General features: G+C 72.6%; 3 protein-coding genes across 3 annotated transcripts; 1 reads left to right on the top strand and 2 right to left on the bottom strand.

Annotated features, from left to right (window-relative positions):
- Window positions 1–337: 337 nt before the first annotated feature.
- Window positions 338–6,600, bottom strand: NCAPH2 (non-SMC condensin II complex subunit H2). The gene is made up of 20 exons (XM_086462570.1): window positions 6,493–6,600; window positions 6,213–6,314; window positions 5,725–5,780; window positions 4,945–5,023; window positions 4,290–4,361; window positions 4,087–4,166; window positions 3,845–3,987; window positions 3,544–3,750; window positions 3,324–3,457; window positions 3,157–3,228; window positions 2,889–2,955; window positions 2,527–2,634; window positions 2,010–2,063; window positions 1,750–1,823; window positions 1,577–1,649; window positions 1,365–1,442; window positions 1,174–1,229; window positions 964–1,065; window positions 719–868; window positions 338–475 (listed from the first exon to the last, which is right to left on the bottom strand). Exons 1-20 carry the CDS (start codon window positions 6,598–6,600, stop codon window positions 338–340), a joined length of 1,953 nt encoding a protein of 650 aa, XP_086318696.1.
- A 1,471-nt stretch (window positions 6,601–8,071) lies between these two features.
- On the top strand, window positions 8,072–15,027 carry LMF2 (lipase maturation factor 2). Its single transcript, XM_086475325.1, has 14 exons — window positions 8,072–8,168; window positions 8,539–8,792; window positions 10,261–10,289; window positions 10,488–10,684; window positions 10,880–11,058; window positions 11,227–11,389; window positions 11,666–11,800; window positions 11,896–12,001; window positions 12,271–12,367; window positions 12,485–12,667; window positions 13,769–13,937; window positions 14,024–14,135; window positions 14,242–14,350; window positions 14,677–15,027. The coding sequence occupies exons 1-14, from the start codon at window positions 8,072–8,074 to the stop codon at window positions 15,025–15,027; spliced, it is 2,181 nt and encodes a 726-aa protein (XP_086331451.1).
- Window positions 15,028–15,755: 728 nt separating this feature from the next.
- On the bottom strand, window positions 15,756–18,455 carry MIOX (myo-inositol oxygenase). The gene is made up of 10 exons (XM_086462559.1): window positions 18,438–18,455; window positions 17,846–17,899; window positions 17,452–17,532; window positions 17,041–17,203; window positions 16,887–16,954; window positions 16,683–16,792; window positions 16,501–16,568; window positions 16,175–16,224; window positions 15,958–16,070; window positions 15,756–15,864 (listed from the first exon to the last, which is right to left on the bottom strand). The coding sequence occupies exons 1-10, from the start codon at window positions 18,453–18,455 to the stop codon at window positions 15,756–15,758; spliced, it is 834 nt and encodes a 277-aa protein (XP_086318685.1).
- Window positions 18,456–25,781: the final 7,326 nt, after the last annotated feature.

Raw genomic sequence — 25,781 nt, 5'->3', positions numbered from 1 at the left:
GCAGAGAGACCCCCACCACACCCCAGGACCATCCCATGGGGACAGAGGCCCCAGGGGGACAGGCAGAGGAACCCCCAGGCCACCCCCCACCACACCCCAAGACCATCCCACAAGGAGAGAGCCCTTGGGTCGATGTGGCAGCAGGACACCTGCCACCCCCTGCAGCCCCCCAGGGAGGTGGGCAGAGGGACCCCTGCAGCCCCCCAGGCCTGTCCCGAGGGAAGGGGCTTTTCCCTCCCTGGGCTCCCCCACAACAGCAACACCTTTACCAAAGTGGGAATTTATTGCCGAGGGTCCCGGGGGGTGGGGGTGGGGGGTCCAGGGGGCGGGTGCTTGCTCAGGGGCAGGTGGAGGGGAGCTGGAAGGTGTGGAAGCGGTCCTGCGCCCGCTGGTGGGTGAGGAGCCGCAGCCGCAGGGTGTCCAGCGCCTCCTCCAGCCCCGGGTCCTGCGCCAGCTCCACCACGTAGTCGTTGGCCTGGAGCGAAAAAAGAGGGGAGCGAAAAAAGAGGGGAGTGAAAAAAGAGGGGAGCGAAAAAAGAGGGGAGCGAAAAAAGAGGGGAGCGAAAAAAGAGGGGAGCGAAAAAAGAGGGGAGCGAAAAAAGAGGGGAGCGAAAAAAGAGGGGAGCGAAAAAAGAGGGGAGCGAGGAGGTAGAAGGGAGAAGGGGGGAGGAGGGTGGGCTTGGCCCAGCAGAGCCTGGGGAGTTCCCCCCGCACTTACCAGCTGGAGGGAGGCCAGCATGGCGCGGCACACCTCGAAGGGGGGCTGCCCCCCCACCAGGCCGGCGAAGGACCGCCACTCGCCCACCGCCCCGCAGCGCCCTGCCAGCGCCTCCCCGTAGCTGTGGATGTCGAAGGGGGCTCGCTCCTCCTGCGGGGCGGGGCAGAGCGGGGGGGGGGGGGTCAGGGGGCTGCCGGCCCCCACCTTCCACCCCCCGCCCCCCCGCCCACGCCGGGGGTCCCTGCCTGCTCCTGCAGCAGCGGCCCCATCTTCTCCTCCCAGCGGCGGACGTGCCGGGACAGCTCCGTCTCCTGCGCGTACCTCTGGGAGTCGGCGATGAACAGCTCCTGCGGGGGGGGGGAAGAGAGGGGAGTGGGGGGCACCCCAACGCCCCTGCTGCCTCCTCACACCCCCCCATGGAGCCCCCCCACCCTCCCCCCGCCGCGGGCACCTACCACGTTCTGGCGCACCAGCTCCTCGTAGCCCAGCGAGCCCAGGTCGGGGGTGGGGGCTGCGGGAATGAGGGGGGGTGTCAGGGGCAGCGACACCTGCACGGCCACCCCCTCCCGCCGAGCGGGGACAGCAGAGGATGGACAGAAGGGGCGGGGGCGTTTGGGAGGGGGTACAGCAGCGCTTGCCCGCTCACCAAAGTCTTCCCTCGGCTCCTCCAGGCCCTCGGGCAGGACATCCTCGGGCAGCACGTCGTCGTGCTCCACGAAATCGTCTGTCGGGAGGGGAGACCCGCTCAGTGCCCCCCACCCGGGGCCCACCAGCCCCCTCCCATCTCAACAAGGGCCACCCAGGACCCCCGGCTGGGGGACAAGGCGGGGAGCGGGGGGATGTGGGGTGCGGCAGCACCTGCCCCTTCGTCTCTGTCAGCCCCGCATTCCTCCTCCGGGGGATCCAGCTCCTCCTCGAGCGGCGGCAGCGCCTGGTAGAGAACAGCCCTGAGCCCCCTGCGAGGGGCTCCGCAGCCCACCGGTGCTGGGGGGACGGGTGTGCCAGGCCAGGAGCCCCCCCTGCCCACTCACCGCCCGGCCCTGCAGCTTCCTCCTCTGCGCCACCAGCCGCTCCTTCAGCTCCTTCCAGTACAGCGCCTCCAGGTCTGGGGAGAGACGGGGCACGGCCCTGGGGAGCGCTCCCCCGCGCCCCCCGGCCCCCCCCAGCCCCCAGCCCTGCCCCTTTCCACCTCAAAGGCCACCCGGGGCGGCGCGGTGGCACGGAGCACGGCGGCTTCGCCCACGGTCTGGGGGCAAAACGGACCCTCCCCAACCCCCCCCCCCCCCCTCACCTGCGAACGTCAGCCCCTTCCGCTTGGTTCTCCCTCTGTCCGGGACGTTGTCATCTGGGGGAACCAGCGGCATTAAAGGGACAGAACGGCTGAAGGTGCCAACCCCGCGAACGCCCCCGGGGAGAACAGGCACGCGAGGGGCTGGCCGCCCTCCGGTGACGCCCGCCGCTACCGCCACAGCGTGCCACGAGCCCCTTGTCCCCTCCAGAGCCACCTCCTGCCCCCCAAAGGCGGCCTTGCCCGTGCCCAGGACGGCCTCAGTGCAGGTACAAGCCCGGGAGAGGAGATCCTGGGCCACGCAGGGCGGTTCACATCCCACCCGGGAACGGGATGGAGTTGCCTGGGCAAGACCAAGGCCGGAGCAGAGACACCAGCTGCCGAGCGGGGCCAGCCGGGACCGGAGCACCCCCGGCAGAGGGGTTTGGGCAAGGCGTGTTCTGGCAAGGAAGGGTCCTGCCACCAGCCCGGCCAGCTCACGGCCGGATCCTGCGGGGAACGCCCCGGCCGCGACACTCACAGGCTGCAGAGAACCATCTCATGAAGTCCTGGAGCTTCCTCGGCCCCTTCCTCTTCCTCTTGCCCCCGACGACGTCGTCCAGGCCCTGCGGCACCAGGAAGGGCCTCCCTGGGAACGGGCAGAGATCAACCGGCCGCCGGGAGAGCCCCGTGCTGCCGCTCGAAGGCAGCCCAGCCCCCCGCGAGGGGCCGGGCCGGGGCAGCTGCCCCTCTCCCCGGCCCCGCCGTGGCACTGGGGACGCCGAAGGACAAGCGGGGCCGGGAAACGGAGCCCCACTGCCCCGGCACAGCCGGGCCCCGGCCCGCCCGGGGCAAACCCAGACCCGGGGAGCGGCCCCTCTTCCCCAGCCCGCCCTCAGGTACCTTTCTTAAACGGCTTGTCCTCGGAGTCGCCGAAGGGGTCGAGGCTTTGCCAGGGGTCCAGCGTGTCCTGCGGGAGGAGGGAGCGGAGATGGCGGCGGCAAAGCCCCGGGCCGCCCCGCTCCCAGCGGGGGTCCCTGCGGCACCCCAGGGCGGGCGCACGGGAGCCACCTGGCCCAGGTCAGCCCCCCTGTCAGCACAGAGCACAGCGGGGACGTCCCAGGGCTCCCCGCGGCGTCGGAGGGGTTCCCCGGCTCTGGGCACCCCCTACCTTGCTGTGGGCTTTGGGGTCCTGGGCGGGGGCGCGCTCCCGCAGCACGTACCCCTTGGCCTGGGGCGCGCTCTGGCAGACACAGAAGGAGCCAGTGAGTTTCCCGCAGCAGCGGGCAGCAGAGCTCCGGGGAAGGAGCCCCCCCAGGAGCCCCTGCCCACGCCCACCCTCTGCATCTCCACGTGTTCGTTAGCAGCCGGAATCATTTCCACATCGCCCTCGGGGGCCCCGGGCGCGTCGTCGTCCCCTCTGCCGTCATCGTCCCCTCTGCCGTCATCGTCGTCATCCGGTCCTGCGGCACCTGGCAGGGGAACCAAACGCCATAAAAACCTCTGGGATCCCCCGTTTCCACCCCACCGACCGAGGGGGGACCCCAGGGAGCTTCACTTGCCACCGCCAAGGGGCGGGAGGAGGTGGCACCGGGCTGCCCCGACAGACCAGAGGGCGTCCTGCCGGGCGGCAGCACCCCAAACACCCGCTGGACCCCCTGCCCCCCAGTCTCACCTCCACCTCCAGAGAAGCTCAGCGCCTGGACAGGACCCCTGCCGGCGCTCAGGCTCTCCCTCCTGCCGCCGAGGACGCCGGTCGGCGCTCCTGCCGAGGGGACGGAGCCGTCACCCACCGCGGCGGCAGGCAGGCCTCGGTGCTGCCCCTTCCCCCAGCCCCAGTGGTGAGCGCCCCCCCGTACCTGCCGCTCTGCCGGGGACCCCTTCGGGCTGCAGGCAGGTGGGGGAGAGGCCGGCCACCTCCAGCAGGAACGCGCCGGTGGCGTGAGGGGTGCACGTGTTTATCCGGAAATCCTTGCGGCTGGCGAGGAGCTCCCCTCTCGGGCTGAGGGCGAAAATCCGGCAGGGCGCCCCCGAGAGCGGGGCTACAGCAACGGGGCGGGGGGCAGGGGCACGGCACTGCGGGGGGAGCAGGGGCTCTCACCTGAACAGAGGGTTGTCTCTCTTCTCAGCGTCTTCTGCGGGGACCAGCGACATGGGAGTCAAGGGAACGATGCTCAGGGCCTGCAAAGGGGAGGCGGCGGGACGGAGCCCCGGGGAAGTGGCATGGCACGGCACGGCCCGGCTGCCACCAGCCGGGATTCATCCAGGGAAGCGGGGACGGGAAAGGAGAGCAGCTCCTCTTACGCTGGGCTGCTGATCCTTCTTCATGTCCACTTTGGCCTCGCTGGTGTCCTTGATGTCATCCAGGGAGAGGAACTGCCGGGAGAGCCCCGCCAGCCGTCACCCCCCGGCTCGGCGCGGGCCGTGCCGCCCCCGAGGGACCCCCGCCGGACGCGTGGGGCTGCCACGGCTGCGCCAGGCCGGCACGGGCACGGAGCTGCCGCTCTGGAGGGACGGGAGCGGGACGGGAGCGGGACGGGAGCGGGACGGGAGCGGGACGGGAGCGGGACGGGAGCGGGACGGGAGCGGGACGGGAGCGGGACGGGAGCGGGAGCGGGGCTGGGGCGTGCGGCGGGACGGGGCGGGCAGGAGGAGCGAAGGTGCCCGCGGTCAGACCCGGCAGCCGCCGCACCCCTGGGGGACAGTCCCTGGGGACAGCCCCAGTCACGGGTTAGGGGAAGGACGGCTGAGCCCCGCGGGGGAGGGGAGCCCCCACGCACGGTGGCGGGTCGTGTCCCTCGGAGGGCGGCGTGACAGCGCGGTGGCAAAAAGCCCATGGAGAGGGGGGAAGCGCTGGGGGCGCCCCCCGCCGCCTGCAGCCCCCTCGCACAGCCCAGCAGCCGAAACGGCCGAGCACTCGGCTCCCCACGCTGTGACAGGGCGCCGGCGCTCCTCTCACCTCCTCTTCCTCCTCAGCCCCGAAGCTCGCGTCGGCGTCTCTGCCGTCCTCCCCGATGGAGCTGGGCTGCTTCTCCCGCCTGGATCGGGGAGCAGAACGCGGGGTCAGGAGCCGGGGCGGCAGCGAAGGGCCGGAGGCGAAGCGGCAGCAGGTCCCCTCCAACCCCTCCAATCCCCGCCGCGGCGACTCCAAGCGGGAGCACCTGCAGCGCCACGGGCAGAGCGAGCGAACGCGCTCCCGGTGCTCCCCGGCGCCTGCCCGGGGCGGGGGTGGGGGGCTGCGAGGGAATCGGGGCTCACGGGAAGAGGGGACCCAGCCTGCCCGCCAAACCCCCTCCGGAGCCGAAGGCCCGGCTGGTTCCAGCTCTGCCCCGGGAATGTCTCGCTCCGGCCCCGCCGCGCGGCCGTATCCGCCGGCGCCTTTCGGAACCCACCGCTGCAGCCCCGTGTGCGCCGCCGGGAGCACGCACCCCTCGCCTCTCCCCACGTCCCCAGGCCGAGGGGCGCCGTGAGCCCACCCCTCCTCTGAGCCCACCCCTCCTCTGAGCCCCCCCCCCCCCCGGCTGGAGAGCGGCGCTGGGCTCCGCTTTCGGCCACGAGGGGAGAAAACCAACCACCAGCTGCTTCGCCGCCCGGGACGGTTCATGGCCAAGGGTCGCCCGGCGGGACGCTGGCGCTGCCTCCTCAGGGAGGGGCACGGGCCCGGCAGCGTTTCGGGCCAGGGCGGCAGCCCCGCGCCCCGGCAGCGCCTCCCCCCGGGGCGGGGGGCAGCTCCACTCACTTCTTGTTGCAGATGCAGTCGAGCGCCTGGTAGACCAGCGAGTAGAGGTACTCCACCTGCAAAACAGCGGCCGGGCTCTTGGGGGAGAGGGAAGCAGCTCCCCGAGAGGCTGCCCCAGCGGGTGGCAGGCTGATCCGCTGCCCTCCTCTTGTCCCCAGGCAGCTGGAGTTCCGTTTGCTGACACTCTCGCTGCCCTTCTCGCTGTTTGAGCCCTTCTGAGGCCGGGTTTGCCGAAGCAGGGGTTTGGTTTTCCGCCCTCGAGGGAAGAAAAGCGCCCGACAGCAAAAACCTTGTTCTTCCCCCCACCTCAGCGTGCGCGAAGGGGCTGAATTTAGGAATGACAAGTTTACACCCCGCCCCATCCACCAGCCGGGGTCGCGTTGGAGCCTTTGGAAACCCCGGAGCCGCCCCCCCGCAGAGCTGGGCCGCGGCGGAGGGGCTGCAGGGCAGCGGGGGCAGGGCCATCGCCCCCCTCTCGCCCCCCTCACCTTCCGGCTGTAGACGCAGGCGGAGCCCTGGATCACCAGGGCCGCTTCGGTGAAGTTCATGGTGGTTTTGCCGTCGTCGAAGGAAACGCAGATCTGATCCAGCTGCGGGGCAAAGCCGAGAGGGGAGATGAGGCACGGGGTGACAGGCTGGGTTGGGGGGGAGAGGGAAGAGCCAGGAGGGCAGAAAGCCCCCCCCAGCGCTGGCAGGGTGGGCGGGTGTCACCCCCGAGCTCCCCACGCCAGCGCAGGGGACGCAGGCGCCCCCCCCCCCTCACCTCACCTCCTCCAGGTACTCCCCGAGCTGGGTGGCCACGTCCACCTCCCAGTTCTTGGTGAGGTCCCGGATGGGCTGCAGGAGGTGCAGGAAGCGCGACTCCACCTCCTCCATGGCGGCAGGGCCCGCCGGGGGCAGCGGCTCGGGGCCCCCCCGGGTTCAAACCTCCTCCTTCTCGGCTGGCAGCGCCGCAGGGGACACCCCAGGGCCGCGGGTCACCGGGAGGGAGGTGCCGCCGGTGCCTTGCCGGGGCCCGACGTCAGCTGGGTTTCAACAGAAACGCAAGTTTTCGGTGAAGGCAGGTTGGGAAAGGCCTTCAGGACCGTCGGCTCCGAGCGCTGGCGCAGCACCACCAAGCCCACCGCCGAACCACGTCCCTCAGCGCCACATCCACGCGCCTTTTAGACCCCCCCAGGGATGGCGCCTCCACCACTGCCCTGGGCAGCCCGGCCCAGCGCTCGACAACCCTCTCAGTGAAGACGTTTCCCTCCACATCCCATCTAAACCTCCCCTGGCGCAACTGGGGGCTGTTTCCCCTTGTCTTATCGCTCGTGTTTGGGAAAAGTGACCACACCTCACTCCAGCCTCCTCTCAGGTAGCTGTGGGGAGCGAGGAGATCTCCCCTCAGCCTCATAAAAAAAACAAAGCACCATCCGTCTGTCCATCAGGTCAGCCGGTCATGCCTGGCTCCTGGCTCTGGTCCCCAGTCCTGTTTCTGGTCCCCAATCCCTGGCCCTGGCTCCTGGCTCTGGTCCATAGTCCCCAGTCCCTGGCTCCCAGCTCCAGTCCCCAGTCCTGTCTCCGGGCTCCAGTCCCAGGTCCCACCTCCCGGCTCCAGTCCCAGGTCCCCAGGCTCTGGTCTCTGGTTCCCGGTCCTGTCTCCGGTCCCCAGTCCTTGGCGCTGGCTCCCAGCTCCGGTCCCCAGTCCTGCCTCCAGCCCCCGGTCCTGTCTCCGGTCCCAAATCCCTGGCCCTGGCTCTTGTCCCCAGTCCTATCTCCCGGCTCCAGTCCCAGGTCCCCAGGATCTGGTCTCTGGTTCCCGGTCCTGTCTCCGGTCCCAAATCCCTGGCCCTGGCTCTGGTCCCCAGTCCTATCTCCCAGCTCCAGTCCCAGGTCCCATCTCCCGGCTCCAGTCCCAGGTCCCCAGGATCTGGTCTCCGGTCCCCGGTCCTGTCTCCGGTCCCCAGTCCCAGTCCCTGGCCCTGGCCCTTAGCTCCCGGCTCCGGTCCCCGGTTCCCGGGCTCGGGTCACCGGTCCTATCTCCCGGCTCCGGTCCGCAGTCCTGTCCCCGGGCTCTGGTCTCCGGTTCCCAGTCCCTGGCCCGGTCCCTGGCTCCTATCTTCCGGCTCCGGTTCCCCGTCCCTGGCTCCCGGATCCGGCCCCCGGCCCTAGCCCCCCCCCCCCACTCACCAGGCCCCACCGACACCTCTCCTCCTCGCCGCCATTTCGTGCTTCCCGCCCGACCCGACGCGCGGGGGGGGGCGGTGCTGTACGCGCTGACGCACCGTGCGCGCTGACGCCCCGCGCGTGCTGAGCGCCCCGCGCGTGCTGAGCGTCCCGCGCGGCGCCCGCCGCCGCCGCCGCGATGGGGGACCCGCCGCGGCGGCCGCGATCGCTGTTCCTGGCCGGGTTGGCCGCCGCTTATCTCGCCGCTTTCGTCTCGCTTTACGTCCAGATCCCCGGTACGGCGGGGCGGGGAGGAAGGGGGGGGGGGGGGGTGTCCTGGGGGCCCGCCCCACCCCATCCCATCCCCGGGGCCGGAGGGCGGGTAGGCCCCACCGGGGTAGGCCCCACCGGAGGGGCTGCCGGCACAGCTTCCCCCCCCCCCCAGGGTGGTTTATCTGCCCGCTACGCGGCCTCAGCGGCCGCTGGGCTCCCGGTGAGTTCGTCCCAGTGCTTCTGGGTTCCCAGTTGCGTGAGGGAACTGGGAAGGCGGCGTGGAGGGGGGGGGGCGGCTGGAGCTCTCCCTGCCGCTGCCAGTCGAGGCGCTGGCAGCGGCTCCCAGTTGGGCTGGGGAGGCTTCGTCCCCGCTGTCAGCATCGCCTTTTCCAGGGCTGTACGGGAGAGACGGGATCCTGCCGGCCCGCAGGGTGCTGCGCCTCAGCGGGAAGGGGCTGTGGGAGCAGCTGCGGGATTTCCCCACCTTGCTGTGGCTCGGTCCCAGCTTGGGCTTGGAGACGGAGCTGGGGATGGAGCTGATCTGCCTCCTGGGAGCGCTCGCCTCCCTCGGCGCCTTGCTGTTCGAGCCTCTGCGGGACAGCCTGCTCTTCGCCCTGCTCGGGGTGCTCTATCTCTCGCTCTACCAGGTAAGAAAGGTGGGATTGGGGGGGGGGGGGGGGGGCGGGTTTTGGAGTGCCCTGGGGCTTGGGGGGGGTTGGGGGTGGGTCTTGGAGTGCCCTAGAGGGGTCAGAGCTAGGACCACGGAGGGCGCCGGGGTGGCATTCTTCCCTTAGCATCGTGCTGCGAGCTCCTGACGCGCCCAGCTCCGCTCAGGGAGCTGGGGGAAGGTGCGGGCAGCTCCCTGGCTCACGTTGGAGGGGGTACAGCCCCGTCCTTGTGCCGGTGTTTGTGGGATAAAACCCTCCCAGGCTTCGCTGCGAAGCCAGCTCACGCACTGCTGTGAGGGCAGCTCTGTCCCCTCCTCACCCACGGCCTCGCTGAGCCCTCCCGGGGGCCTTGTCCAAGGCAACAGGCCGTTTCCCCGCGTCCCGTGAGAGCTCTGTGCCCCCTGGCCACGAATCTGCCCTCCTGAGCCCTTTGCCAGGGCTGGTGGCTTCCTGCGGAGGAGCTCGGGTGACTCAGAGTCCGGTAGCCCAGGCGAGCAGGGGCAGGGTGGTTTCTCTTCCCTCTGAAACCAGCGGGATTCGAGCTCGGAAATCTCTCCTGCACCGGGGGGGTTGTTACCCCAGGGAGCAGCTTTCCCGCCCTGCCGGAGGGCGGCCCGAGCGGCTCCTGGTGCCGGTCCCTCCCGCCAGGGCTCGGGCCCAGAATGGGGTTGGGAGGCCGGGAAAGCAAGGCACCAGCCATGGGAGTGGGGTGTCTCCCATGCTGGGGGGCTGCCTCCCTCCCCGCCGTCCCCTCTGAACTGCTCACAGGCTCCCCAGCACACGGCCGTGCCCCACGGGGGGGGGGTCTTGGGAGAGGCTCCCCTCGCACAGGCTGCCCCGTGGCCCAAGGAGAGGCCGGGTGGGAGCCGGGGCTCGGCGGGGAGGGAAAGCTCTGCCAGCCTGGCTGCGGGGCTGCTGTTCCTCAGCCTCCTCCCGGCCTTCCTCTCCTCGCTCCCTTTTAAGGGGACGGTGCAGAGAACGTCCCTGCTCCTCCCCAGCGCCGCTTCCCCCCCCCGCCCCAGCCCTCTGCCTGGCTGCCAGCTGGGTCTGCAGCCCGGGCTGCGGGCAGGAGGGGCAGTGCCCGGGGCTGGGAGCACCCAGGGGTGGCTCCCCTGCAGCCCCCCAACCCTGACCTGGTGCCCTCCTGCCCCCTGTGAGGGACGCTGCTGCGCCCGGGGCACGGCACTGGGGCTGAGCCGTGCCAGGCTGTGGTTCCCAGCACGCCTAACTGGGGACCACCCTCTTCTTCCCCCGCCCCAGGCAGTGCCTCCGTGGCGTCCCGGGGCTTGGCCTGTAGCCCGGTTGTAGGGAAGGAGCTGCCGGAGGAGCCGGGAAGGGGGGAGCCGGGAGGGCTCTGGGGCCGCCCCTCCGCCCGTGGGGTGGGCGTGGGGAAGGGGCCGGGGCCAGACCCGCGCCCCGCTCACCGCTGCGCTCCCTCTCTCCGCAGGTGGGGCAGGTCTTCCTCTACTTCCAGTGGTAAGTCGGCCACGTTGGCGCTCCCAGGTCGCTGAGCCGGGGCAGGGGGGTGGCTGTCCCGTCCCCTGCGGGCAGCAGTGACCGGGCTCACCGCGGCGGCGGCACCTCGGTGCCGGCACAGGCCGGGGTGGGAGCCGGCTGCCCCCAGGGGTCCCGCGGCTCCGGGGTGGCAGTGGGGGACAGCGGTGTTCCCCGCAGGGACAGCCTCCTGCTGGAAGCGGGGTTCCTGGCGGTGCTGGTGGCCCCCCTGCGCCTGCTGAAGTGGGGGTCCACGGCCTGGCGCCCCCACGACGGCGTCACCTTCTGGCTGGTGCGCTGGCTCCTCTTCCGGCTGATGTTCGCCTCCGGCGTGGTGAAGCTGACCAGCCGCTGCCCCACCTGGTGGGGGCTCACAGGTGAGGGGGACTTTGGGGCACCCCCACCGGGCGGGGGGGGGCATTAGCCCCAGGCTGTGCCTCCCGTGCCCCTTAGGGAGCTGCGGGGCTGCGGGCGGCGGCTGCCGGCGCAGCTCGGCGCCGGCTCTGCCTGCACCCAGCCGTGTCCCCCCACCCCTGACCCCTCCTGTCGTGTGTCCCCCCCCTCACCCCCAGCTCTCACCTACCACTACGAGACCCAGTGCATCCCCACGCCGGGCGCCTGGTTCGCCCACCAGCTGCCCGTCTGGTTCCAGAAGTTCAGCGTGGTGGCCACCTACGTCATCGAGATTGCCATCCCGCTCCTCTTCTTCGCCCCCATCCGCCGCCTCCGGCTCTTCGCCTTCTACAGCCAGGTGGGTGGGCAGAGCCGGGCCCCCCCGCTCCTGCCCCTCCTGCTGCCCGGGGGACCGGCTCAGCCCAGGGGCAGGGCGGGCTCCTCGCTCTGCAGGGCCCCCTGGGTGCCCCCCAGGGCGGTCAGCTCAGCGCTCGGACGCCCCAGCCCTGCCTTCGCCCCTCCCCAGGTCCTGCTGCAGGTCCTCATCATCCTCACGGGTAACTACAACTTCTTCAACCTGCTCACCATCGTCCTGGCCTTCTCCCTGCTGGACGAGGAGCACGTGGGGCGCTGGCTGGGGCGCAGCAAGAGGAGGCACGCCGCCAGTGAGTCCCCAGGCGCCCTGTTGGGTGGGGAGGGGGGTCTCGTTTCTGCCGTGCCCGCGGCGGGGAGGGGCCAGGCCACCATCGCTGACCACCCCTGTCCGAGTGCGAGTGCAAGACGTTGTTCTGATGGCTGAGGGGGGCGGGGGGGGTCTGGGCCTGGGGGGTGCTCGAGCCAGGGCCCCCCGTGAAGCAGCACGTCGGCTCCCGGGGCAGGGGCGTGCCCGGCGCTGCCTGCCCAGGCGCTGGGGGCGCGGTGGCTGGCCGAGCCCCCCGGCGCTGAGCGGCCCTGCCCTGCCGCAGCCTGGCCCCCCAGCCTGCAGTCCCTGCTCGCCGCCCTGCTGGAGCTGAGCACCTACGGCTTCCTCCTCTACTGGACTGTCCAGTGCTTCGGCCTGGAGATCAACTGGGAGAAGAGGCTGCTGGACTCCAAAGTGGGTACGTCACGGGGGGCCGCTGGCCCCTTGTCCCCACAGCACCTCCCGGGGCGGGAGAGGCCCCTCTCTGACCCCGCGGGTTTTCCTCCGCCCCAGCCTTCACCTACCACGAGTTCACGACGTGGCTGCGGGCGGTGACGCTGCCGCTGGTGGGGCTGGGCTTCCTCTCGCTCTGCTGGGAGATCCTCTCTGCCATGTACAGGTGGGTGACGGGGGGCGCTGGGGTGTCCCCCCGAGCCCTCGCAGCTGGGCCCTGGGGCAGCGTGGGGCAGGGGGCCGGCTCGGGGGGCGGTGGGTGAGTTAGGAGGGGTTTTCCTCCGCGGCGTCGGAGCGGGGCTGAGCCCTCCACCGCTTTGGGCCCGGCAGGGGCGGCTCTGAACCCCGCAGCTGGCGGCCGGAGCCCCCAGGCTGCGGGGCTGAGCGGTGCCGATCCGTTTCTCCCCCCCCCGCCCCCTGACCCCCTCCTCGCAGGTGTGCCTGCGTCCGCGGATGCTTCTGGAAGCTCTGGGCCACGCTGCAGTGGGCCGTCTTCACCACAGCCACCGTGGGGATGTTCGCCATCAGCCTGGTGAGCGGGCGGGGGGCGCCAGGGGAGGGCCGGGGGCGGCGGGACGCGTTTGTCTGGGGGTTGACTCGGCCTCGGGGCCCCCCGGGCTGCTCCGAGCTGCACTCTGCTGCTCCCCAGGTGCCCTTCACCTACATCGACTACGAGTCCAACGGCAAGCTGTGGCCCGGCATCCACCAGATGTTCAACGCCGTCGAACGCTTCCAGGTGGCGAATTCCTACGGGCTCTTCCGCAGGATGACGGGCGTCGGGGGGCGGCCCGAGGTGGTGCTGGAGGGCAGCTACGACAAGCAGACCTGGACGGTGAGCGGCTGTTTCGGGGAATCCGCGGAATCGTTGAGGTTGGGAAAGACCTTCAAGGTCATTGTGTCCAACGCTGCCGAGTCCACCCCTAAACCACGTCCCGGAGCGCCATGTCTGTGCGGTTTTGAGCACCCTCAGGGCTGGCGACGCCACCGCTTCCCTCGGCAGCCCGGGCCAGGGCTCGGCAGCCCTTGCGGTGAAGCGTTTTCTCTCCTGTCCAACCTGAACCTGCGGCTCAACCGGGCGCAGCTTGAGGCCGTTTCCTCTTGTCCTGTCATTAGTTACTCGGGAGAACAGACCGACCCCCCCTCACCACAGCCTCCTCTCAGGCAGCTGCAGAGAGCGATGAGGTCTCCCCTCAGCCTCCGCTTCTCCAGGCTGAACACCCCCAGTTCCCTCAGCCGCTCCTCACAGACCTGTTCTCCAGACCCCTCCCCAGCTCCGTTGCCCTTCTCTGGACACGCTCCAGCCCCTCCATGTCCTTCTTGCAGGGAGGGGCCCAAACCTGCACCCACCATTCGAGGGGCGGCCTCACCCGTGCCCAGTACAGATCCCCTCCCTGCTCCCGCTGGCCACCCCATGGCTGATCCAGGCCGGGATGCTGCCGGCCTTCTTGGCCACCTGGGCGCACTGCCGGCTCGTGTCCAGCCGGCTGCCGACCAGCACCCCCAGGCCCTTTCCCGCCGGGCACTTCCCAGCCGCTCCTCCCCAGCCTGCGGCGCTGCGGGGGTTGGTGTGACCCGAGGGCAGGACCCGGCCCTTGGCCTTGGTGAATGGGGTTCAACGCTCGGGTTTGGTGCCGAAGGGGCTGCGGGGCAGAAGGGCTGAGCTGCGGCCGGGCGGGTGGGACGGCTGGGGGCCGAGCGCTGAGGAACAGACTCCAGTGGAGCCCAGCGTCCGTGTCCTGCTGGCCTGGTCCTGTCTGGGGCACTGGCTGTCCCCTGTGGGCTCTGTCCCTCTGGAAGGAGCTGGTCACCCCAGGGGGTGAGGGAGGTGGGTCTGGGGGAGCTCTGCCTCCGGGACAGCACGGCTGGGGGGGAGCCCCAGGTTCCATCCCCGCTGCTGGAGCCCCCCCCAGCCCACTCTGCTCCCCACCTGCAGGAGATCGAGTTCATGTACAAGCCCGGGAACGTCAGCGCGGCGCCCCCCGTGCTCGTCCCGCACCAGCCCCGCCTCGACTGGCAGATGTGGTTCGCCGCCCTGGCCCACCACAGCAGCAGCCCCTGGTTCACCAGCTTCGTCTACCGCCTGCTGCAGGGCAAGAAGGACGGTGAGTGGGGCTGGGGGCCGCGCCGGGGGCTCTGCGGCCCTTGGGGGCGTCGGACGGCGCAGGGGCTAACGCCGCGCCGCCGGCAGTGATCCGCCTGGTGCAGGTCGACGAGTCCCGGTACCCCTTCAGCGCTCGGCCCCCCGTCTACATCCGCGCCCAGCTCTACAAGTACTGGTTCACCGGCAGCGCCGAGGGCAGGTGAGCGGCGCCGGGACGGCACCGGTGCTGGCGCGGGGCTGGCCCGCTCCTGCCCGGGCTGGCGGGGCGGAGGGTTGGGGTGCTGAGCTCTCCCGCCCCGCAGCAGCCGGGGCCCTGCGCCGTGGTGGCGGCGGCAGCACGTCCAGGAGTTCTTCCCCGCCGTCTCCCTGGGTGACCCCGCGCTGGAGAGCCTGCTGGGACAGCACGGCCTCAAGGTACGGCCTGGCCCCGCGCCCCCCCCTCGCCGAGGGGCTCCCCCCGCCCCGCGGCAGCCCTTGCCCCGCTCCCCGCCTCACCCCCCCGCCTCGCCCTGCGACAGCCATCGCCCTGCTCCCCTCTCCTAGGGGCAGCCCTCATCCCGTTCCCCGCCTCACCCCGCCCCTCTCCTCTCCGAGGGGCTCCCTTCGCCCCGCTCCCCCCCACGCCCCGGGGCAGCCCTCACCCCGCTCCCCTCTCCTAGTGGCAGCCCCTGCCCCGCTCCCTTCACCCCGCTCCCCTCACCGAGGGGCTCCCCTCGCCCCGCTCCCCCCTCTCCCCGCAGGACAAGACGTCCCTGAAGCGCTCGGCAGACGCCCTCCTGCCCCGGCTGCTGCGGTCCCTGCGCCAGCTCAGCTGTCCCTGCTCCGGCCCCGCCGTCCTCTGGTCCCTGTACCTCGGGGCGGCCGCCGTCAGCCTCCTGCGAGCCCTGGGCCGCCGGCCCCGCGGGAGCGCGCCCCCCGCCCGCCACAAAGCCCCCAGGCGGGGGGAGCCGGCGGACCGAGGGGGCGGCGAGAAGAACGGCCAAGTGCGGCGGAAGGAGGGCAGGGAGGCGGAGGAGAGAGGCGAGGGCCGGGCCCGGGAGGCGGCCGAGGGCCACGGCGATGGGCTCCGCGGCGCCAGGAGGAAGAAGTAGCGCCCGGGTAAGGCCCGTCCTCCGCCCACGGACTGAGGGGGCTCCCGGCGGGCCCCGCTGCCTCCCCTCGCCCCTGCCTGCCTGCCGGCCGCCCCGGGGTGGGGGTCCTCCGGTTGGGGTGCAGCAGGCTGGGCCCCCCACCCCTGCCATCGCTCTGCCTGGCTCCCCCCGGGGACGGTGCCGCTCCCCCCGTCCCCCTCGCCCCGTCCTGAGCCCCGCGGCGGGGTCCTGGGCGCTGGCAGGGTGATGCTCGGGCCTGGCAGGAGCAGCTCTGGGCAGCCACCCCCTACTTATCCTGCCCGGCCCCCTCGGCTGCTCCTGGCCCCCTGCTCGGGGCAGGTTGGGGCGCTGCGCCCCCCCCGGAGCCCCCTGCCCCAGCGGGAGGGCTCGGTCCCGTGCTTCCCCCCCACCAGCACGGAGGGTTCCTAGACTTTTCTAAATAAAGCCTTTGACATTCCAGCCCTGCGGCTCTCCCGGGGACCGGCCCGGCCCGGAACAGGGTGGGGGTCTTGTCCTTGCCCTTGGGGGGAGGCGAGGGGGACAGTGCTGCTCCCCCCCCCCCCCCTCCCCGGTGGAGCGGGGCTGGGGGGGCTGCCCGGGGTGCAACCGGCACTGGGGGTGTGACACAAGCAGGTTTATTGAATAGCCCCCGTGCCCCCCCACGGCGAGGCGGCTGGGGCGGAGCGGGGGGTGCTGGGGGGGTGGGGGGGTGTCCCAGCGGGGCCCCCTCACCAGCAGAGCTGCCCGGGGCAGTACTTGTCGATGAGGGACTGGTAGTAGCCCCGGAGCTGCCCCACGTCGGGCAGCTCCTCCTGCTTGGTGTAGAGGTCGAACTTGCTGCGGGAGGGAGAGTGGGTCGGTGCTTTGGGGGGGGGGGGGGGGTGCAGCCCCCCCCGGGGGACCTCGGGGGAGCCCCCCCCGGCCACGCACTTGAGCTCCCTGACCCAGGGCAGCATGCGGAGGTCCTCCTCGGCGCAGAGGTGCAGGTAGTCCCCGTGGGCGTGCCAGGGGTAGAAGGAGTGGAAGCGAACCATGTAGAAAGCCTGGGGGGGACACACGGGGACGTGCCAGCCTGGGGGGGGCCCGCCCTGCCCCACGACCCTTGGAGGGGGGGAGGGGGTCTGCCCCAGCCCCCCCCAGCCCTTACCTCCTTGGGCAGAGCGAAGCTGTTGAACTTCATCACTCTGTACATGTACTCTGGGGAGAGAAAGGGGGGGGGGGGGGGGGGGGGCGTGCGGGGGCTGGGACGCGACCCCCCCACCCCATAGGGGACGGGTACCCCCAAAGCTGCAGCCCACCCCCCCCGCCTGGCAGCCCCCCCCCGGCCCTATGCCAAGGGCTCCAGGCGCAAATCCCCCAGCAAAGGGAGCTGGGGGGGGGGCTGGGTGCAGCCCCCCTGGGTTCCCTGTTTGTGGGAGAAGGGCCCTGCCCCAAGGAGGGGGTCCCAGCCCCCCCCCCCCCCCCCCTCTTTACCGTCGTGTCCCCAGGACATGAGGACGTTGTCCAGGCCGCAGCGGGGCTGGTACATCCCGTACTCGGTGCTGGGGATGGAGCCGGGTCGGGGGGCTCAGGGCTGGACCCCTCCCCACACCCCCGGCTGTCCCATGGGCCGGGTGGGGGGCACAGCACCCCCCTGCCTGGGGGTCCGGCCTCACCTGTACCGGGGGTCTCTGGTGTCGGGGTTGTCGTGGAAGGTGGAGTCCCCGAAGACCACCGACTTCTGCACCTTGCAGCCCACGGGGAAGGTGTCCCCCACCACGGCCCACTGCGGAGGGGGGCAGCAGGCGTCCCACCAGCGTGGGGTTGGGGGATTCCCCCCCTCACCCCCAGCCTGCCCCCCTCCCCGCCATCCCGCTCACCTGGGGCTCCCCAAACAGCGCCAGGACCTTCCCCAGGTCGTGCAGCAGCCCCACGAGGTGGAACCAGTCTGGGGGCGAGCGGGGCCGTCACCCCAACCGCGGGCTCCACGCCGGGGGGGGACGGGGCAGGGAGGGGGGCACACAGCAGCCCCACCTTTGTCGGGGTGCGCCCGGCGGATGCCCTCGGCCGTCTGGTAAGCGTGGTAGGAGTTGGGGAAGTCCACGTCCGGGTCGGACTCGTCCACCAGCTGGTCCAGCAGCTCCAGGGCCTCCATGACGCCCATCTTCCGCAGGGAGCAGGACCCGTACTGGGCCCTCTGGGGAGACGGGGGGGGCGCTGGGGGGGTGCTGGGGGGACACAGGCAGCCACCCCCCTCCCTGCCTGCACTCGCTCCCGCCCCGACACCTCTCGGGGACCCTCACCGCAGCCACGTGGGGAGTGGGAACCCCCCAAGCAGGCTGCGATGGGGCACTGGGGGGGGGGGACGACAACAGTGCGGTGTCCCCCCACTCCCAGTGCGGGTGGACCCCAGGGGGGGACAGGCTGGGGGGGGGGGGTTTGCACCTTCTGGCGGACGAAGTCGACGGTCTGGTGGGTGTGCATCAGCAAGTAGGTGTTGTAGACGCGGTCCAGCAGCTTCCCCTCCTGGGGGGCAAGGTCAGGCTCGGGGGGGGGGGGGGTGTCGCTGGGGGGACCCCCCCCACCCCCCCCAGTGTTCCTCCTGGCCTGGGGCAGCCAAGCTCCCGCTGGGCTCCTCCGGCCTCTCCCCGATGGGGATGAGACCCCACAGTGGGGCCACAGAGGGAGCCCCCCAGCAAGGCCTGGTGCTGCAGGACCCCCAGCACCCAGCCTGGGGCAACAGGACCCCCCCCATGCAGTGCAGGGCCCCCCCCCCCCCCCCCCCCCCCCACTGCCTGGGGGTCACCACCCGTCCCGAGGGCAGCCCAGCCGGGCTCACCGTGTAGTTTCGGTACCCGGACTTGGCCTCGGAGGGCTCGGAGGGGTCGGCGTCCTGCGGCGAGAGGGGCCGGGCTGGGTCAGCGGGGCCCGATCCTGCTCCCGGCCCGGCAGCCGTGGGGCAGAGGGTGGGGGGAAACACCCGGGGACAGCGCGTTCCTCGGAGGTTAAGGGGACATGCCATCTCCAGAGGGCAGCCCCGAACGCCTGGCCCCGCTCAGCACCGCGCGGTGCTGCCCCGTCGGGGTGCGGAGTGGGGGACCAAGGGGACCCGGCACTGGGTGCCGCTGGTTTTGGGTGGCAGCTCCACAGAGCCGCTGCCTCGGCCCCCCGCAGGCCCCCCACACGAGGCCCGTGGGTGCTGCCCGATGCCCCGCAGCCCCCCGGGGACGGGCACGTCCCCCCTGCCTGGCCCTCGGGTGTGCCCAGGGGCTGCTGCCTGGCGGGGGGCTGCGCGCGCCAGCTCTGTGCACCTGGGAGGGCGTGCACCCCCACGCGTGGGGCGATGCGTGTGGGGTCTGACCTGAGGTGTGGGGCAATGGGTGTGGGGTCTGACCCCGAGGTGTGGGGCACTGGGTCCTGCCTGTACTCACCACCTGGAGGCTCCTCATGCCGGCGGTGGCGAGAGGCGGTGGGCGCCCGGGCTCTGGGGCAGCCGCCGGGACCCCCGGCTTTATCCCCACGGGGGGTGGCGCGGGGGCAATCGGTCACCAGTTAACCGGCCCCAGTTAATGTTTGAGCTGCTCCCCGAGGGCGGGCGGGGGCTGGCGGTACCCTGCACGGCAGGCCCCCAAGTTGGGCACCCCCGAGCTGGGGAGCACCGGCCGTGGGCAAAGGGACGCCCCCACCCTGCTGCTGGCGCCAGCCACGGGGGCCACGGCACAAACCCCCCCGTCGGGACACGGGGAGCGAGGCTGGACCCAACGGCACAGTGAGGGGCTGCGGGCGAAGGGGTGTCGGGGCTGGGGGCGTGGGGGGGGCTGCGGGAAGCAGCTTGGGCGTCACCGGCTGGCGTGGCAATGGCCGTTGGGCCACTGATGGCCCTGGGGCCACAAGCCATGGTGGGTAGCGCCGGCTTCCCCCGTGACGCATAGAACCTTCGGTTTAGCTGCTGCCGATGCTGGAAACGCCTGGAGGGAGACCCCGGCAGCGAGCTGGGGGGTCCCGGGGGGCCATGAGTTGCTGCCGGGAGGTGGGCGTGCGGCGGGTGCCCACGGTGTGTGCCGAGGCAGTGCCGTGGCCGTGGCCGCGGCCGGGTCCCTCGTGTTCCCTGTGGTTCCCCTGTGCCGGGTCGCAGGCGGGAGCCAGCAGCAGCGGGTACTGGGGGTGCAGCCCCCCAGCACGGTCCCTACACCCTCCCACGGGACCCCCAACAGCATCTCCCCTTTGGCTTCCTCCTCCTCCTCCTCCTCCTCCTGCCCAGACCCCCGGCCCCACGCAGTGGGGTCTTCGTGCTGCACGGCTGCCCCTGCGCTCGCTGCGAGAAGCCACCGGTGCCAGTCACCTTCTGTCACCGGTGGCCGTGGGACCCGGGTGCCCGTGCCCTGCCCCTCACCCACCCGTCCCCTCAGCATGGCACCAGGCCTGACCCCTCCTCGCATACTTTATTCTGCAGAAAATCAGATTTTTGGCTTGAAAAAAAAGGAGGAGTGCTCTGCGCTGCGATGCCCCCCCCCAGCCCAGCTCCGGTGCTGCTGTGGGGCAGGATCCAGCCTGCGCACCCACAGGGCTCAGCATGGCCCCTCTGCAGCCCGGGGGGCACCCAATGATGGGGGGACAAAGGACTCGGGTCCCCCACGCATCCCTTGGCAGCACCGTGCTGGGCTGCGGCCGCTTGTCCTCATGGGGTGGCATGGGGGTCCCTCACCCCGTTGCCAGCCGGGCAGAGCAGGATCAGGCCGGGGCTGCCCAGAGCCACAGCTCCAGAGGGTCCGGGCGATGCCAGGATCGGGCTCCCCGGGCCAGGAACCTCCCATGGTGGCCATGGGACACCCCGTCCTGGTCCTACCCCATCAGCCAGCTCAAGTGAGGGCCGGGACACCCGGGAAGGTGGAGAGAGGGGCTGGGAGCAGCACCCCTGAGTGCTCCTGGGGCTGGGGGTGTCCTGGGGCTGGGGTTGCTCAGCGGGGGGCTGATGATGTTGCTCCCAGGACAGATGAAGATGCTGCTTGGGTGGGGGGGCTGCACCCTGTGGGGGTGTGGGTGCTGATGGGAGGGATGTGGGTGCTCCTGGCAGGAGGGGATGAGGGTGCTGGCGGGAAGGATGGAGGTGCCGGCGGGTCGGGCTCCCTGCCCTCCCCGTGGAGGGCTGGATCCGTGTTGTGTGTGTGTCCCCCACCAGCTGCCATCGCCGAGGGGCAGCCCGGGATGGAGGGCCCAGGCCGGTGACAGCCCTGCCGGGGTGACACTGTCACTTCTGGGGTGTCATGGCATGGGGTGACAGGGATACCCGGGGTACCCTTGTGTCCGAGGGCCACCACCCCGTCTCAGCCCCCCACCGAGCCTGTGGGGGCACACGTTGTCCCCGGTGGGGCCAGGGGCCATCCCTAGCCTGCCCACGCCGTGCCCCAGGCTGCACCGGGGGACAGGAGTGGGGAGGGGACGGGGCAGGAGCCATTCTGCTGCCCCCCATCCTCGGGGGCGGCTCGCCACCCCCCGGTGCCCACCAGTGCCCCATCCCCATCTCACCGCAGGGCTGTGGGCGTACGGGGCGGGGGGCACAGGGCGCCAGGGGAAGGGGGCAGCATCCGAGGAGGACAGGGACCCCCAGGGCAGGGGAAGGACCCCCCGAGGTGCCAAGCCTGCCCTGGGACCCCCACGGGGAAGGAGCTGGGGGGCTGCCCCGTGCCCCCACCCTGACTGGGGGAGCTGGAGTGGAGTCCCCCCACCCTGTCCTCGCAGGACCCCTGCCCACGCAGCCGTGCTGCCCTGGACACCCAGGGTTTAGGGGGGTGCCGCGGGGTGCCGCGGGGTGCCGTGGCGGGGCTCGCCCCACCCGTGGCCGGGCGTGCCGTGGCAGGGCGTCGAGCTGCTGAGTCAGGCGGGAGCGTGGCCAGGGGCTCGGCCCCCCGCTCTTGCACAAGGCGCCGGCGCTGCTGCGGTCAGCAGGATCCCCCGCCGCCCCTTGGACCCGCCGCCAACTGCCCCGGCCGGACAGGGCCACCACGGGCCACCGCCGGCCACCACGGGCCACCACCTCGCTGCCCCACGCCCGTGGTCCTCTCCGCTCCGTGGGGCTCCGGTTCGCGATGGGGCGGGAGCCCCTCCGTCGGGACTCTCCCCTGTCCCTGGTGGGGCTGCGGCCGGGCTCCGCCCCGGGGGGCACCGGGCACCCCCAGAGGGGCGCAGAGGGAGCCCAGCCACGTCTGACTCTGGAAGCGCTTTAGGAGGGGCTGGTCCCACGGGGCAAGGCGGGGGAGGGGTGTGCAGTGCAGTGACCCCCACACCCCCCTGCTCACCCGTAGCTGTGGGGGCTGTTTGGGTTCATGGGGGACGAGTCCTGGCGGCCCGACTGGCCCATCAGTTGCCAGAGGCGGTGGCTCAGGTTCTGCACCTGGCAGGTGCCCAGCACGCAGCCCACCCGCAGCAGCTGCCCCTGCTGCAGCCGCCCCAGCGCGTGCCGGCGGCCCCGCGGGGGCCGGGGGCCGCGTCGCGGGACGAGGCGGTGGCCACGTCGCAGGACGAGGTGGTGGCCACGTCGCAGGACGAGGCGGTGGCCACGGCGTGGGGCGAGCTTCAGGCTGTGCTGTGGGACGGGCAGTCTGTGCCGGGGGGCCAGGCGGGCACCGTGAGGGGGGATGAGTTTCGGGGTCTGCCGCAGGGTGAGCAGTCTGTGCCGGGGGGCCAGGCGGGCACCGTGCCGGGGGCCGTGGCGTGGGGCAAGCTTCGGGCTGGGCCGAGGGCCGCCGGTGGGCTGCAGCGGGGCGGGGGGACGTGGCCCCGGGTGGTCCCCAAGGAGCGAGGCCGGGGAGGGTCTCCGGTCCGGGGGGTCCCTGCAAGAGAGCAGCAATGGGGTCAGCTGGGGGGGGCAATGCTCAGCAGCGGGCAGAGCCGCAGCGCCCCGGGCAGGGGCAGGGGGCTGCCTGGCAGTGTGACAGCAGGGGTGACGGGGGGGGGGGTTGGCTGCGCCACACCAGGGGTGCCATGGTGGGCTGGGGGAAGGCAGCCCCCCCCCCCCAGCCCAGCCGTGGGACAGGGCACGGAGGAGGAGGAGGAGGAGGAGGAGGAGGAGGAGGCGGAGGAGGAGGAGATGGCAGCCAGGGCAGGGGAGCTGCTACCTGCCGCCGCACACGTACTCCCTGCTCCGGCAGGAGCTGCAGCCCCGGCCAGCCCCTTCCCACCCCAAACCGGTGGGGCTGGGACACCCCCCACCCCATCCCCGTCCTGCTGGGCTCCCCAGGCAGAGGGGACCCCCTGGGCCACCCCCCCGGCACCGCGTGCCCGCTGCCCCCAGCCCCACCGCCCCCCCACGCCGAGTCCGCTGCCAACCCCCACGGCACTGCGGGGTCCCGGGGGCGCTGACCCTGCTGCCCCCCTGCCGGGGTCAAGCCCGGGGTACACAAACGGGGACCCCCCGGCACTGCCAGCACCGGCGCAGCCCGGGTTGGCCTCCCCCCACGGAGGCATCGCTGTGGGGCACCCGCCGAGGCAGCACCGGGGCTCTGGCACCCGCAGCCGCCCCGTGTCACTGCCCGGGAGGATCCGCGGCACTGGGCGGCTGCTGGGGTGGCACATGCCGCGTGGCCGGGAGCCCCTCGGCTGCCCACACCGGCACGCGTGGTGGAACCCCGCACCCACCACTGCACCCCTGGCCGGAGCCCCCGCGCCCCCCTGCCCACGCCACGTCCCCCCCGTACACCCATGAACACACGGTGACCCCTGAGCACACATGGGCACGGGCATGGCGACCCCTGTACACACGTGGGCACACGTGTGTCCCAGCAGGCACACGCATGCACACGCACACTGTGTCACCCCTGCACACACGCAGGCACACGCGTGTCCCAGCGCACACACACGCTGTATAACCCCTGCACACACACACACACACATCCTGGTGTGCACACACACGCACGCACACACACGTGTGCTCACACCACACCCCTCAGCCCCGTGCCCGCGCACCCCCATGGCATGACCCCGGCGCAGGCGTCCCGCCATGCACACGCAGCCCCAGATTCCCACCGCACCGACCCCCGCGGGGCTGGGGGGACGCCGGGTGCCGCCGGCATGGCCAGGGTCGAGGCCAGACACCGTTTGGCCACCAGCTGCCGGGACAGAGGCCAAATTCCTCCAGCCCCGCAGGGACGGGAAGCACCGGTGGGGCCGGGGAGCACCCGCTGCCCCTTCCCGTCCCGGGACGTGTTTACAGGAGGTGGCCGGTGCCCGGAAACACCGTCAGCCTCGGCCTTCCCGTGCTGGGCCCTGGCACACGGGGCTTTCCAGGCCACCTCCGGCAACTGCCGGCCACGCAGCCGCCACACGCTCCTGAGCCAAACAACCCTGCCAGCCTCCCAAGCCGAGAAGCCCCCCGTGCCGGCGTCCCGCAGGGTGGCTGCAGGACTGCGGGGTGGCCGCGAGACTGCGTGGTGGCCGCGGGGTTCCCCTCCCTTGCCCACATTTGGCGTCACCCCGGCTTTGCCCTGGCGTGGCGAGCGCCTGCCCCGGCCGAGGCTGCACGTGGGACCCTGCGGGATCGCGGCTGCTCCCGCTTCCGCGCGCGGTCCCGGGGCTTTGCGAACCTCACGGGACCCGCCGTGGGGCACCCACCCATCCTGGGGTGCCGCTGGCTGTACCCGCACCAGCACCTTCCCACAGACCCCTCCGGCTTCCCCTCGCTGCTGCCCACCCCCTTCCCACGGCACGGAGCTGGCATCCGCACTCCCCGGCACCCCCACGGCAGGGTCTGGCCCAAGAATCCCCCTCCCCGCAGCAGCACAGAGCTCCCCCCTACGACCCCCCATGCCTCTGCCCCGCGCACACCTTCCCGGGCACCCCCCCGCCCCAGCCCACGGCAGACAGAGCCCCCCACGCCACCCTGCAGGAGCCGCTCAGCCTGTGCCCGGTGTTGGGGTGCCCCAGCCCCCCCGTCCGACCCCGCAGTGGGACGTGGTCCCATGCACGAGCCCCCCCCGCCTCCGCACCCCTCGTCTGCCCGCGGCACCAAGCAAGAGCCACTGGCAGATCCCTCCGGAGCCGGGCCCGGGCTTCCCACAGCGCCGGGCACGGCCCAAACCCGCTCCTCAAGCAGCGACACGCCCGCCCGCCCGCCCAGCACGTGCGCGTGCACACGCACACACGCACGCACACACGCACACACACACACACGCACACGCGTGCTCACACGGTGCCTGTGAGGGGGTCAGTTCCCAACCTCCTTCGGCATGAGGGCCGGGGCAGGAGGTCCCAGCACCCCGCGGCCCCCGGTCGCCCCTCGCCTTGCACACGCGTGGGGCCACGCACACGCACCTCGGCGCCGGGAGCCCTTGCACACGCGCGCTCTCCATCACGGCGCGTACCAGAGCTTCGTCCGACCCTCGCACACCCGCACGCCCTGCCCGCCCCGCGCACACGCGGGCACAGCCCTGGCCCCCCGCGCCCTCCCAAACCCCCAGACCAGCCTCGCTGCCCCTGGCACACGACTTCCCCGCAGCCCTGGCCACATCCTGCCCCCTCCCAACACTGTCGCCCCCTCCCCATTCCCCCCAGGGTTCAGGGGGGCCGGGGAACCCCTCGCCCCACTCCCACCACCTCGCACCCCCGGGTCCCCGCCGGCACCGCAGGGATGGACACAGGGCACACAGTGACGACAGGGTTGGGGTCCGGGTGGGAGATGGTACCCAGGGGTCCCCCCAGCCTGCTCCCCCCCCGCTCTCTGGGGCATCTTCGCTCCCCCCCCCCCACTCCAGGATCCTGCCCTCAACCTGCCGCCAGCACAGGGGGCTTCGGTGCGGGGCCGTGAGTCCCCTCGGCCCGTGGGCAGCAGGACAGAGGGACGGACGTGCCTCCCCGAGGAACCAAGGGGGAGCGGGACGGATGGACGGACAAGGGGTGCCCGGCGGAGGCTGGGGCAGGAGCCGGCCCCTGGGGTGGGCACGGAGCCCCCCGTGCGGGGCAGGGGCTGGGGGGCTGGGGGGGGGGGAGCAGCCGGGCCCCATCAGAGGGTGCAGGGCTGTGTCCTGGGCAGGGGGCACCGAGCCGGCCCGGGCAGGGGGGTGGCCAGGGGGGCACAGGGCCACTGCAGGCAGGGCGGTGGGCAGGGGGTACAGAGCCAGCCCGGGCAGGGGGGCGGTCAGGGGGGTGGGCAGAGGGCACAAAGCCGGCCTGGGCAGGGGGGCGGGCAGGGGTCTGCGGGTAAGGGGGCACAGAGCCGCTGCAGGCAGGACTGTGGGCAGGGGGCACAGAGCTGCCGCGGACAGGGGGACGGGCAGGGGGGCGGGCAGGGGTCTGCGGGTAGGGGGAGCACAGAGCCGCTGCAGGCAGGGCTGTGGGCAGGGGGGCGGGCAAGCGGGGCACAGAGCTGCCCCGGGCAGGGGGGCGGGCAGGGGTCTGCGGGCAGGGTCGCGGGGTCCCGGCTCACCTGCGCTTGGGCGAGCGGCCGTCGGGCAGGGTCCGGCCGTGGGGCAGGGTCCGGCCGTGGGGCAGGGTCCGGCCGTGGGGCAGCTCCAGCAGACACAGCACCAGGCTGATGCAACCCAGCGCCACCGGCGCCGGGGCTCTCATGGCGGGGCCGGGCCGGGGCAGCGGCTCCGGGGCTGCGGGGAGAAGAGAAGGGCCCGGGGCTGTGCCCGGGGCTGGGCTCGGGGCTGGGCTCGGGGCTGGGCTCGGCTCCAGCCCACCCGCCGCCCCCCGCTCCCTCCCCGCCCCGTCCCGTCCCGTCCCGTCCCGTCCCGTCCCGCAGCCCCGCAGCCCGGTGCGGGGTCCCCAGGGGGGTCCCG

The sequence above is a fragment of the Leptosomus discolor genome, chromosome 1 (genome assembly GCF_034619465.1).
Source record: "Leptosomus discolor isolate bLepDis1 chromosome 1, bLepDis1.hap2, whole genome shotgun sequence".
Classification (NCBI taxonomy): Eukaryota; Metazoa; Chordata; class Aves; order Leptosomiformes; family Leptosomidae; genus Leptosomus; species Leptosomus discolor.
The sequence above is the reverse complement of the archived record's forward strand: the minus strand, read 5'-3'. Positions and strand labels throughout refer to the sequence as shown.

Coding starts and splice junctions, on each gene's coding strand:
- MIOX (XM_086462559.1), bottom strand. Junction 17,204..17,451: donor TCGACTTCGTCCGCCAGAAG/GTGCAAACCCCC, acceptor CCGTCTCCCCAG/AGGGCCCAGTACGGGTCCTG. Junction 16,955..17,040: donor CCGGGCGCACCCCGACAAAG/GTGGGGCTGCTG, acceptor GCTCGCCCCCAG/ACTGGTTCCACCTCGTGGGG.
- NCAPH2 (XM_086462570.1), bottom strand. CDS start 6,600: ATGGAGGAGGTGGAGTCGCGCTTCCTGCACCTCCTGCAGCCCATCCGG. Junction 2,064..2,526: donor GAGATGGTTCTCTGCAGCCT/GTGAGTGTCGCG, acceptor TGGTTCCCCCAG/ATGACAACGTCCCGGACAGA. Junction 1,066..1,173: donor AGCTGGTGCGCCAGAACGTG/GTAGGTGCCCGC, acceptor CCCCCCCCGCAG/GAGCTGTTCATCGCCGACTC.
- LMF2 (XM_086475325.1), top strand. CDS start 8,072: ATGGGGGACCCGCCGCGGCGGCCGCGATCGCTGTTCCTGGCCGGGTTG. Junction 8,793..10,260: donor TCTATCTCTCGCTCTACCAG/GTAAGAAAGGTG, acceptor CTCTCTCCGCAG/GTGGGGCAGGTCTTCCTCTA. Junction 11,801..11,895: donor GCTGCTGGACTCCAAAGTGG/GTACGTCACGGG, acceptor CCTCCGCCCCAG/CCTTCACCTACCACGAGTTC.